At 43.4% G+C, this 13,660-nt stretch overlaps 1 protein-coding gene across 1 annotated transcript; it reads left to right on the top strand.

Moving 5' to 3' along the window:
* On the top strand, positions 1-11,542 carry lrit1b (leucine-rich repeat, immunoglobulin-like and transmembrane domains 1b). The gene is made up of 5 exons (XM_072667628.1): positions 1-12; positions 6,666-6,796; positions 8,553-9,013; positions 9,684-9,989; positions 10,464-11,542. Exons 1-5 carry the CDS (start codon positions 1-3, stop codon positions 11,540-11,542), a joined length of 1,989 nt encoding a protein of 662 aa, XP_072523729.1.
* Positions 11,543-13,660: the final 2,118 nt, after the last annotated feature.

Here is a 13,660-nt window from a genome sequence, read left to right as displayed (position 1 = left end):
ATGGGTTGTAGAGTTCCAACCAGGGGTAGCCCAGCACCAACTGCCTGAGTCAGGTACAATTTCACCTGCTCAGTGTGCGCCCCAATATGCAGTGTTATCAGTTGGGTGTGACGGGTCACAGGACCAGATTCCATCTATGGCATGGACGGGTAGTGGGTGTTCCAGGGGGTCCACGGGAAGGCAGAGACTAGCAGCCAGTGAGCTGTCCACAAAATTGCCTGCAGCCCCAGAATCCACAAAGGCTGTCAGCGATTTATGTTGGAAGGTCCAGGCTAGAGTAACCGGGAGGTATAGTCCCGAGATGGGGGATACCACATGGTCTAAAGCCGAGTCCCCCGCTCGGGTTAGACCCTCTCGTTTCCTGACTTATGAAGGCCTGTCTTAGACCTGTCCCCCGGGACGGGTCGGGGTGGTAGATGGTCAGGTAACCGGGCACCTCCCAGTTACATGGGCTCAGGAGCCTCCCATGGTGGGGGTTCCCATGTGGGATTGACTGGCTGCTGTTACCGTTGCCTGCTGGCGACAGGCGGTACATGCTGCCTGCTCACAGTACGGTGATCGTTTGGATGCTGAATGTAAAGGTGGCAGGTGGGGGAATATCAGGCAGGGGGTCATTGTTGGGTTCTGTAGATTCTGCCTGGGTTACCTGTACCTAATGTTCTCTCCAATAGCTTCACGAGGAACCATTGGGGACGCTGTTCCAGGAAAAAAAAAAAGGAACATGAAGCCCATGCACTCACACCAGGCCATTTATGGTTGGCTGCTCTTGCCCACCCTTTGGATTCTGTCCTGCTGTGTTTCCCTCCTTTCTGTTTTCTCTCTCTCTCTTTTCCATGCATTGAGATGCCCAGTTCCAGCTGTTCCATCCCGGTACCACCAGACCTGCTCTCCACTACCCTGCTGCCCGCAATGCTTCACATTGATTGGGAGTGTTTGTCTGCATGGACTTTATCAGCTCACTCACACTTTCATCTTTTGTGGCTTTTGCCATTTTCTCTTAATTCACTGTGGGTTTTGTCCATTGGCGACTCTCCAGTGGCGACCAGAAGAGGATGGGTTCCCCTTTTGAGTCTTGGTTCCTCTAGAGGTTTCTTCTTCTTCTTTTTCTGCTCAAAAGAGGCTCGGACCTGAATCTCTGTAAAGCTACATTGTAACAACATTTGTTAAAATTAGAAAGCGCCAAATAAATCTGAACTGAATTTAATTTAATTGTGAAGAACTGGAATAAATTTTAAATTTAAACCTAAATGATTTAAAACTTGTGTATGTAAATGAATGCATGCATATCAATGACTTATATTATAAAAATGTTAGATCAGAAAGTCAATATAAAAAATATATTTATATATATAATTATATAATATATAATTATTTTTACAATGTATATATATATATATATATATATATATATATATATATTCATTTGTAAAATAAAAGCCCCTATAGTGCAGAGCTGTATAGCCCAGCATAGTGTGACTTGAGCCACAGTTTGGCCTGTTGGCAAACAGCTAATCGTGGTGTTTAGCCAGCTGAGACAACTAAACCTTTGTTCCAAGAATCTGCTCTAATGCGATTGGGAAATGTGCCGGCTGTCATACGTACAGTACAGCGGCTGCAGACTGAGGACTCATTCATGAGGAAGGGCTGGATATCGTGCCTCACTATTCTTTCAGAATTCCTGAAAAGTCCTAAATGTGTTGATCATTAGAAGCTTACACACACTTATACACACTTACACACACAACAGTAGTGTTCCAGGGTTCCTTAAAGTAAAGGCAATTGTTCTAGATAGAACTGGCACCTCAAGGAACCAATTGCATGTTTGAATTATTAACATAATTGTAATAATTGCATAAATTTAAATATAATTACTTCTTCTCTGTATCAGTGCTGAGCTCCAGTGCTGAGAGATGAGATGCTGGATGGAGTGAGAAGCTCCAATGCAGGTGTAGAAGTTCCTCAGAACCTCCTGGGGCAGATTTGAACTTTCTAGACCTGGATCTGTACCATTGTCCAGAGACACCCTTATTGGTACCTTTATTTTAAGAGTGTAATCAAGCAAATGGACGTAGCTTTTAATCCACCCCTGATTCTTCTTCATTAAACCCACTGATGGGTTTATTTGCTTCCCTGAAGGACGCTGTAAGACTGTTTTTAATGGGGTGAAGGCGCCCGTGTAACTGTGGGATTACAGGCTAAAATTGTCTGTCTGGAAGCAGGACAGTAGTCCTCTCCCCTGGTGTTTTGCCCTGGCTGTGCCCACACCAGCTCCACCCGGGCGGCCTGCTTCAGTGAGACAGCAATAATCACATTATGGATCTCTGGGCTCAGCTAGCCTCAGCTCAGCGAACCAACTGCACAAACAGAAAGCACCAGGGATATCATGATGAACGGACAAAATAATAACACCAATAAAACACTTTTCCGTCACATCAGGTGTCATCAGTTTTATTGGAAAATATGGTAATGTTTTAAGTCTTTAAGAAAAGTGTATTTTGAGGAAGTAAAGTTGTCTTTCTTTATTTATTTATTTATAGTGGAAAGCCTTAAAAGCCTTCAGTTATATAAAAAAATCTTATTTCATGTTAGAAAGTCCTTATTATTAGAAACAAATTCTTAATAAGACAAACGAGATCATGTTCATTTGGAGAGATCAGCATTACTCATCAAATTACATAAGGTGTAGGTGGCAACCACTGGGGTCCAAGCACTGAGCAATGAGATTTTTGGATAGAACTGCCTCAACAGCATTAACATGTCCCCTGTCTTTCAGCCTCACCAGACCTTCAAGTTCTGAATGTTCCTCCTCAGAACGATGCTGTCGGATCTTCTTCACTGACTGTCTGATTTGTTTTCATTGTGCAGTTTTCATAATGGTAATTAGCGGGGTGGACATCACCCTCTTAGCTCTGGTGCAGTCTTTTTGGGGTTAGTGGGACACTGTGAAGTCTGCAGAGAATAACTCCTGCTGGAGCAGTGAGCAGATTTGACCTGTTCTGGAGGTCTGGAGGTGTTTCTGAGAGCGGCACTGGTACAGAACCAGTAGCTGTGCTGTAAAAGGCCGCAGGGAGCAGTGAGTGTCCGTAACTCAGGGCCAGGGGCAGATTGCTGGCCGGCCGTCAGCACGTATAAGCAGATTGAAGCTGGTTTGATCCTTCAGACCAAAAGCCACCGTCCACCTGGCAGCTTTCACCAGCACACACTCACACTAACACACACACAACGCCAAGCTCTAAAGATCAATCAATAGGCGATAAGTCAGAGCTGATTAAATTACATCATCAACCTTTTCATCCTCAGAACATATGAAGGGATGCTTTTACTCTCTGCTGACACCCAGTGGTCAGACTGGGTCCTGTGGAGGAGGAGAACAGTCAGGTTTACTGTCTGAAAGGGTTCCTAAAGGGATCCCATAGAAAAAAAACACTTCTGGATCCCTAAAGAACCATGTTTGTAAGCAGTTCTAAGTGCTAAGGGCTCTAATTAGAACATTTACATTGTGTTGTGGTTCCTTCAGGTTTAAAAAGGTTCTTCACACAAGTATGCAATTTTTTTAACCTGGTATCAGAAATGAAAGCCTGTAAGCACCTTTTTAAGTTCAGTGTATAACCTGCATGGTATTCTATTATTACCTACCTGTGACTTTTATTATTACTACTACTACTACTACTATTATTAATATTCATATTTATATAATTATTATTATTATTATTATTATTCTTGTTATTATTAGTTATTATTATTAATATTATTATTATTATTATTATTATTATTATTATTTTAATTATTATTATTACTTTTTACATGATTTTGAGATTTTGTTTTGTTTATATAAATAAGTAATGAGTTTCACTTTACTTTGATGGTCTACTATAGACGCCTCGTAGTTGCTCACCTGACCTTCAACTGAGTCTGTACTAAATACAACTAAACTAAAGCTGAATGTAAACCACTGTCTATTGAATTTACCTTTACACTAACCCCTAACCCCTACTCCTTACCCCAAACACTAGCCCCTAACCCCTACTCCTAACCCCTAACCCCTAACACTAGCCCCTAACCCCTAACACTAAATCCTAAACCCTAACCTTTACACTAACCCCTAACCCTAAACCCTAACCTTTACACTAACCCCTAACCCCTAACCCTAAATCCTAAACCCTAACCTTTACACTAACCCCTAACCCCTAACCCTAACCCTAATCCCTAACCCCTAACCCCTAACACTAACCCCTAACCCTAACCCTAACCCCTAACACTAACCCCTAACACTAAATCCTAAACCCTAACCTTTACACTAACCCTTAACCCCTAACCCTAACCCCTAACACTAAACCTAAACCTTAACCTTTACCCTAACCCCTAACACTAACCCCTAACACTAAATCCTAAACCCTAACCTTTACACTTACCCCTAACCCTAAATCCTAACCCTAACCCCTAACCCCTAACACTGAATCCTAAACCCTAACCTTTACACTAACCCCTAACCCTAACCTTTACACTAACCCCTAACCCTAAATCCTAAACCCTAACCTTTACACTAACCCCTAACACTAAATCCTAAACCCTAACCTTTACACTAACCCCTAACTCTAACCTTTACACTAACCCCTAACCCTAAATCCTAAACCCTAACCTTTACACTAACCCCTAACCCTAAATCCTAACCCTAACCCCTAACCCCTAACACTGAATCCTAAACCCTAACCTTTACACTAACCCCTAACACTAAATCCTAAACCCTAACCTTTACACTAACCCCTAACCCTAACCCCTAACACTAAACCTAAACCTTAACCTTTACCCTAACCCCTAACACTAACCCCTAACCCTAAATCCTAACCCTAACCCCTAACCCCTAACACTGAATCCTAAACCCTAACCTTTACATTAACCTCTAACCCTAACCTTTACACTAACCCCTAACCCTAAATCCTAAACCCTAACCCTAACCCTAACCCCTAACACTGAATCCTAACCCCTAACCCTAACCCTAACCCCTAACCCTAAATCCTAACCTTTACCCTATTCCCTCTCCCTAATGCTACAGTTAAGCAGGGAGTGAACAGGTGTGAGGTTGAGGTGTTTTGGAAATCCTATGATTAGAGTGATGTGAGCAGAATGAGGAATAGGTGTGAGGTTGAGGTGTAGTAGATTTGATATGATTTGTAGATCTGTGATTATTCAGTCAGCTGTTGAGAGAAGAGCAGAGTTAGGGCTGGGTTAGGGGTTAGGTTAACAGTTAGGGTCAGGGTTGGGGGTTAGAGTAAAGGTTAGGGTTTAGGTTTAGAGTTAGAGTCAGGGTTAGGGGTTAGGTTAACAGTTAGGGTTTAGGTTTAGTGTTAGGGGTTAGAGTAAAGGTTAGGGTTAGGGGTTAGGTTTAGTGTTAGGGGTTAGAGTAAAGGTTAGGGTTTAGGTTTAGAGTTAGGGTTAGGGGTTAGAGTAAAGGTTAGGGTTGAGGTTTAGAGTTAGGGTCAGGGTTAGGGGTTAGAGTAAAGGTTAGGGTTGAGGTTTAGTGTTAGGGTCAGGGTTAGGGGTTAGAGTAAAGGTTAGGGTTTAGGTTTAGAGTTAGGGTCAGGGTTAGGGGTTAGGGGTAAAGGTTAGGGTTAGGGGTTACTGTTAGGGTAAAGTTACTCATGTAACTAAAAACTAAATATTTATAGCAACTTTTACTCAGAACATTTAGTCCTTATTGAAATCACAGCACACAGTAAATATTAACACATGTGGTGAGCGAGCTCAGCCACCTGCTTTACTACAGACACAGTCAATAAGCTCACGGTCTGTTAATAGAAAACATAAGAAAGAGATTTGATGAGTTTTCCTCAGACAGTAAATGTGCAGAATTTATTAACTACTTTACTGTAGAATGAACAGCTTTATTACTTTAATAAATCTGAGGCAGTCTCTGTTTATATAATGTACACAAGTCCAATCTTGTAAAACGATCAGAACCACATATATTTCATATATTTCATAGTAATCAGACACCCCTACATACACGACATTAGACTTTTAACTGCTGGTTGTGAATGTTAATGTGAACAGAAACCTCGTAACTCCTTCAAAGCTCATGTTCTAGTGTTTAATGTTGTATGTGTGTTTTTACTGGTAGCAGTAAGGACTGCAGTTACTCCTCTCCTCCCGTCCCTCCACAGCTCTGTTACACCCAGAATAGAGGTCCTGTGCTGCTGGGTTCGGTGGTTCTGCTGATTCCTGTTTCAGAGAAAGCAGAGTGAACTGGAGTGATGCACCTATGAGATCTTGAGGAATACAGCATTTCTGTCCAATCCAAACACCCTATAATTAACCCTCCAATCAAACGTTAGGAGGCTTCTGCTCCCTGTATAAACAAAAGGCAAGCATATAGCCTATGAGCTTCCAGGAAGGAAATAATCGCGTAAATGAAAATAACCCAAGTCCTTTCTCTAATCCTCCTCTATCCTTTTTATCTGGGGATTCAGCGCAGGCTGTCCAGTATGGACTACTGAGGCCGAGCTAGAGAGCGAGAGAGAGAGTGAGAGAGCAAAAGAGAGAGAGAGAGAGAGAGAGAGAGAGAGAGATCACAGTGATGGAGCTGCAGCAGCAGGAGCACCACTGAATCACTTGGGTGTGGTGTCCAGACGGTCCCTCTACACTACAGCAGCAGGATGGTGTGGAAGGCTGCAGAGATGCTGGGGAGAGTGTGTTTGGGGTTTTGCCTGGTGCTGGGTTGTCTTCCCCTGCTGGGCCGGGCCTGTCCTGCACAGTGCAGCTGCTTCTACCACAAACTCAGTGATGGATCAAAGGCCAGGTGAGAACTTTACACTGTCAGGTGCAGAAGTGTGGCTTTGAAGTTTGGGAGTTTTGACTGTGTGTGTGTGTGTTTGGACTTCATCTGTAGTCCGGATTTGTGCTCCTCTGTTCAGTATGGGATTAAGTTGAGAATGCTCTGTAATCTTCTTTGCTCGTTAGCTGCAGCAGTGCCTGCTCTCTCTGCAGGGAGGAAATGAAAAAATGCAGTAATTGATTTTTACTGATGATTAAACTGTATAATCTACTGTAACAGAAACTGTGACAGTTTGCACACACTGACTGATAAACGTGTAGATATACAAGCTGCCCATAAAGAGCAGGTGTGCAGTAAACAAAGTGTGGATCCTTCTCTTCTTAACCCTGGAGATAAAGATTATATATATATATATATATATATATATATATATATATATATATATATATATATATATATATATATATATATATATATATATATATTCTTTTTTTATGCTGGTTTTATTTATATTTTACATTAAAGCATGAAGCGAGTGAAGCGGGGGGGTTACTTCATTTATGTTCTGGAAATTTGTTGACATGAACTGCAATATGACTAATACACTGTATTTTACTGATATACTCTGTATCTGAGTTTACTGAAGCTGAGGAGCTGACTGCTAAAATAAATAAACAAAACAACTGAATTAGTTAATTTTTCATTAAAAATAAAGAAGACTTTTTCTTACAATCAATCAAAATCTTCTCCAAACTTTCAGTGTAAAAGATTTTATTTTATTAGTTGAGTCATTTTGGAGCATTTCTATTAGTCCGTTTATCATAAAATTGTAATACAGTATAAAGAACAGCTGCAGATTCACATTATGCAGAAAAATGATCTGTAAAGTTTTCTAAGTAGTTCAGGTTTCTGGAAACCTATTGGTCGAGGGAAAAGCTAAATGTATGTGTAATTTATTGGGTTGAAACAAAAAAAATAATAAAATTATATAAAAGTAATAAAATGATAAAATCATTTATACAAAAATAAATAAACTGTCTTTAAACTGTGTAGTGCTATTTGATATTATCAGCATGCCATAGCAGCATACGCCTAAAAAATGATCAGTTATTAAACTCTAAATGTACATCAATATATTTACCTCTGATATGATTGATAATTATACTCTGTAAATAAGAGGGAGGTTTTATTCAGGCCCTATACTGATCATCTACCCAGAGGCTGATATTATTGATGGATTGTTTATGTGAGTGCTGTTTAAATTAATGTTGGTGTATAAAATAAATCAACACTAATACACTGTGCACAATCACAGCAAATCTAACAGTCTAACAGTAGCAGTATTTAGAGATGGAAAATGCAGGTCTAGAAAATGAAAACCTGCCCCAGGATTTTGCCCCAACTGCCTCCGCGCTTAGAATTGCACTGAATGCTGATGAGTCATTGATTAAAGATGTAGATCTGTATTTATTAGAGATGCACTGATCTGGGAATTCTGGGCTGATGCTGATATCCAAAGTTGTCGGTGTGTGTATCTGAGGATGGATATACAAATACACATTTCTGTAGAAATTGGGACTAAACCCACTGTGATCGGTTACAGACTAATAGAACATGTATCAGTAGATTTATAAACACAGAAAAATGAACAGAACTGCAGATATTTTAGTTCAGCATCATCTAAACACTAATAAATACATCAAGATGCACCAGCTTCAGATTTCCCCTCTTGTGTCTCTGCAGTAATAATGTGACTCTGAGCTGGGTTGTGTGTTTGTAGGAGTGTTCTGTGCAACGACCCTGAGATCACCCTCGTCCCCACCAACTTTCCCGCGGACACGTCCAAGCTCCGCATCGAGAAGACCGCCATCAGCCGCATTTCCAGCGAGACCTTCCACTACCTCAGCAGTCTGGAGTTCCTCTGGATGTCCTTCAACTCCCTCTCCACGCTGCACTCGGACAGTTTCCGTGGCCTCTTCATGCTGGACGAGCTGCGGCTGGACGGCAACTTCCTCACCTCCTTCCCTTGGGAGTGCCTGACGGACATGCCCAACTTGAGGCTCCTGGATTTACACAACAATAAAATCAGCAGCATTCCAGCCGAGGCCACGATCTACATCAAAAACCTGACCTACCTCGATCTGTCTAGCAACAGCCTGACCACAGTACCTGCGGAGGTCCTTACAATGTGGTTCTCTCCAAAACTGGCCCAGGACACCGAAAATTCCAAGATGATTCTAGGTGAGATTTATTCTTTTTCATGTTTATATTAACTTTTTGTTAAACTACAAACAGAAGAAGTGTCTGAAAGTGTATTAAATCTCTTCCCTCTGAGTGGCTCTGTGATCTAATGTGGTGCCACTATGGCCTGGGCTTTGCTATCCCGAGCCTTGCTGTTTTGCCATCGGCAGCCGGAGTCCAAAGAACACAATTAACCGTGCTCTCTCCGGTGGGTAGATGACGCTCTCATCATTCTTAAAGCGATGTTGGTCGGCACAGGTGACTGTTAGCTGGTGTGGTGGAGCTGGGGACCCGGCGCTGTCCTCTGAGTGTGTCGTTGGTCGTTGGAAATGAGGTGGTGGCTTTGCAAGCACTGAAGGATGCAAACACTTACCGTCCTAGTGTCATTGGAGCATTGCTAGTGCTAGGAGGAGCTATGAACGGGGTTGTTGTTTTTTTTTTTTTGGGGGGGGGGGGGGTTGTTCATGCTCAAAGTGTGATTTGTATTTACTGCAGTGAAGTAAAAGAATTACACTCCTCACCTGTAGGGGGAGCCTCGAAGCAAAAATATTCTCACAATTCTCACAAAACGCTGCTCTACAAATGAACTTCTCAGAAACTGCGGAGCACTGAAAGATGTTATATAGTTTAAAGACTGAGGAATAAAAGTTTTGTCTTCTTGTTCCTTCAGGTCTTCACGACAACCCGTGGCAGTGCGACTGCCGTCTGTTTGATCTGGTGCAGTTCCAGAAGTCTCCGTCCTCCTCCGTGGCTTTCATCGACACACGGCTGCGCTGCTCTGAGCCTGAGAGTCTGTCCGGGGTCCTCTTCTCAGAGACGGAGCTGAGGAAGTGCCAGGCACCTCGAGTCCACACGGCCGTGGCCAGGGTCCGCAGCTCTGTGGGGAATAATGTCCTGCTTCGCTGCGGAACGATCGGGGTACCCATTCCTGAGCTGTCTTGGTCTCGGGCTGACGGCAAGCCCATGAATGGAACAGGTCAGTTTGTTAAAGCAGTACCATCTCATCTTCTCTTTCAGCACTAGGGTGACTTTCCTGAGAAAAGCCTTAACTGTCACTGAGCTGTGGAGCAGTGGAGGAACTGTGCTCTCTGGAATGATGGTGGTGGAGCTCCACCCAGTACTTTTGGGATTAGTTGGGGAGTTGGGGATGATGGAGGTGGGGTGGTGATCATCATCATCATCCAACATCCTGACCTCTCTTACTCTCTTGTCTCTGAATGTAATCAAATCCTCACAGCAATGCTCCTCCTCCAAAATCTAGTAGACCGTTTTCTTCTCTGGACAGTAGAGACAGTTACTCCAACAGAAGTAGGATCAGCTCTTTAATACCCTTGATTTGAGAAGAAACTATGAATGAGCAGGTGTCCCAATACTTTTGTCCATACAGCGTATCTAAATCCACATTGTGCTAAATAAGAAAGCACTAACTCTCAGCTCTTTTACTCTACAGTTCAACAAGAAGTTTCAAAGGAGGGCATCATCTGGTCTGTCCTGAGCGTGCCTGCCGTGTCCTACCGCGATTCGGGCAAATACGTCTGCAAAGCCACCAACTTTGTAGGCAACGCTGACGCCATAATTTCTCTTGTCATCTCTGACACTTGGCGGATTGATGAGACCATGGCAAAGAAGAACCGTGGGAAAAAGAATGGAGGCTTCGGACGGGCAGCATACCAGGAGAAGCTAATTGCTCGCTATGTTCCTCCCACCAGCAGCTCAGCTGCTATCCCAATCATCGAGCCGCTTAACGGCCCAAAATCGACAGCGTCCTTTGAGATAGAGAGTTACAGTGTCTCAGATGGAATCTCTGGGGTTAAGAATACAGCTTCTCCTGAGACGGGCACAGGGATGGACAGCCGTGTGACAGATGTGGAGAAAGACGTGTTGAGCAACCTAGCAGCTAACGCTTCCTCCTTGCAGCAAGGTCCAGAGAAAAGAGTGGTGCGGTCCGTTAAAGTCATCGGTGACACGGATCACACGGTGTCCCTAAACTGGCGAGCACCAGCCGCCACCAACACAACATCCTTCAGCGTCCTGTATGCCGTTTTCGGAGAGAGGGACATGAGGCGCATCAACGTTGGGCCCGGCAAGAACCGGGTCACTATTGAAGGATTGGTGCCCAAGACCAAGTACATTGCTTGTGTTTGTGTCAAGGGTCTCATTCCGAAGAAGGAGCAGTGCGTCATCTTCTCTACAGATGAGGCAGCCAGCGCCAGTGGCACTCAGAAGCTCATCAACGTAGTGGTCATCACCGTCGCTTGCGTCATTGCAGTGCCTCTCACCCTCATTGTCTGTTGCGGGGCACTGAAGAGGCGGATCCAGAAGCTGGTGGGTCGCAAGTCCAAGGACATCCAGGACTCCTATGTGACCTTTGAGACTCTCTCTCCGGGTACTAAGGCCAAAGGGTTGGAAGGGGAGTACCTCACACGCCTCAATCAGGACGAGTCCAACCGCTTGCTCTCTGCACGCTCCAGTGTGGATTCAGAGGCCACGGCCAGGACTGAAGGACAGCCGAATGAGTATTTCTGCTAATGCATGCTTGCTAGCTGAGCAGTTCTCAGCAGCAATGGTTCTTCCTCCAAATTCTGGGGCTTACTTCCCTTCCTGTTTCCTGGGACAACACATGGCATCTGACTTGTGAAGGAATGTATGAACCTGTGCAGGACAATTAAATCTATGGGTGGGTTCCAGGTGGGCATGGTCTTACTGGGATCCAGTTAGGCTTCCTAAATGGGTCCCATGATTTCAGCCCACCTTAGTCTCACATGAGTCCCATCTGTACCACCCAGTGTACCACCCAGATGGGGCCCATGTTTAACCCCTCCTGGTCCCATCACTGACCTAGGTGGACATCCATATGTGGGGCCAACATGGAACCCAGGGATAAAACTATCTGGTCAACAGTTGGGCTGCCCATACAGACCTCACATGGACACGTTAGCTGGCGAAGCATGGAACCACTGATCCAAAGCAGTGGTTCTCAACCCCAGAACCACTGCCCTGTATGTTTTAGTGTCTTTCCTGCTCTACCGCACCCACAGCAAGCCGGGAAGAACTTGATAATTTGCAGATTTGTTAGATCTGGGATATTAAAACAGGGAAAACACCAAATTGTGCATGGCAGAAACACTCCAGAAGGTTGGGAACCACTTTTCTAAAACCCATGGCACACCAAGCCAACCTTCTCCACCAAGAAACTAAATGGACAGTCTATGAAGTTCAGTGCGGATGCTCATGAACTTTCTAGAGACTTTTACAAAGGTACAGCAGTTCAACCGAATACCTGGGTTTACCTAAGCTTTTCAGAGAACACATTTAAATGAATCAAAACACAGATCTGAACCAGCTGAACTGCATCAGTAACCTTCGCCAAAACGAGAGGTTGCTGAAGGAGTGGGCAGTTCTGTGGGCACAGACCTGGGATTGGGACATTCCTGCCCTGCTGGAGATGAATCTCTGCTCTAGGGCAGTTTGGAGGTGCCTAGGATTTTGAATGGGCTAGCATATTAGCATATTCTGTATGTGTAAACAAAGTATTTCCACGTTTCTTCACAGCCTTCCGAGTGTGAGCCATATCCATGATTTATGGTTTGCTGTTCAAAAAAAGGGAAACATTTTATCTGTAAACTGTTTTAAAGACTTCTAAATTAAGCTGTTTTTTACTTGTGATGCACTTTTTGAACATTTCTGCAGATTCGTGTCTTTGTTATGACATTTGAATGGAAAGATTTGTCCTGTGTCTGAAACTATTCTAAGGACTGGTAATCTGTGACGTCTCTGTACGGCAGTGGTGACGCTGAAACTGCAGGCCGATGGTTCTGTGGGCTCTCTGGACCGTTGGGAGGGCAGCAGTGGCACGGTTTCAGTAGTTGCTGACTCAGGTTTTAAGGGAATAGGAGAGAACAGTTCAAATGGCAAACAATCCCCTTTCATGTGTCCTAGGATGTATCGTTTTCTTTTGATAATGTTTGGTGTAGAAGAGTAGACGTAGATATGCATTTCTTTCTTTTTTTTTTTTTTTTTACAAAATTATAATAATTATCATGTCAGTTGATGTTCTGGGTTTACTGTGTTCTGTTCAAACCTGAAACTGTGTGAATATACATTTCTGTAAGTTGTAATGTCCTTACTTCTGAAGCGTGTTTTAAATGTACACATGAATAAATATTTTTATATAAATGTGTAAGAAAACTGGTGTGTTTTTGAGCAAAATCCTAAAATCTTAAGTCCTAAACTCTGTTTAATGTAGAGGAAGTTTGTCATAATCACTAATCATAACTGTCTCAGCTGGTTGTCTAAGTGGTCTAAGATGTGTCACAGCCGGATCCTCTTGGTAATCAGCTGTCTGTTTGCGGTGTTGAGTCTTGGAAAAAGTTCAGTAGCTTCTACCTGTTGGTAAAGCTGTTAGTCGGGATGTTTGCGAGTGTCCAGGGAGGCCGTGTGTGGGAGGGGATTAAGGATAATAGGCTTTACTTTACTGAACCAGTGAACTGCATGTACTCAGAAGGATCCGCCTCATGTTTCCTTATAAAGACGGTAGCATGTAGCACACAGCCAGTCAGCTTCTAGGCTCGTGGTTCTAGGACTTACACTACATGGACAAAAGTTTGTGGACACCCCTTCTAATGAATGCATTCAGCTACTTTAAGT

Source organism: Salminus brasiliensis, chromosome 22 (genome assembly GCF_030463535.1).
Source record: "Salminus brasiliensis chromosome 22, fSalBra1.hap2, whole genome shotgun sequence".
Taxonomy (NCBI): Eukaryota; Metazoa; Chordata; class Actinopteri; order Characiformes; family Bryconidae; genus Salminus; species Salminus brasiliensis.
The sequence above is the reverse complement of the archived record's forward strand: the minus strand, read 5'-3'. Positions and strand labels throughout refer to the sequence as shown.

Bases quoted from the DNA above. Each gene is read 5' to 3' on its own strand.
- lrit1b (XM_072667628.1), top strand. The intron at 6,797-8,552 runs GTGAGAACTTTA...GTGTGTTTGTAG, and splicing joins AGTGATGGATCAAAGGCCAG to GAGTGTTCTGTGCAACGACC. The intron at 9,990-10,463 runs GTCAGTTTGTTA...TTTACTCTACAG, and splicing joins CAAGCCCATGAATGGAACAG to TTCAACAAGAAGTTTCAAAG.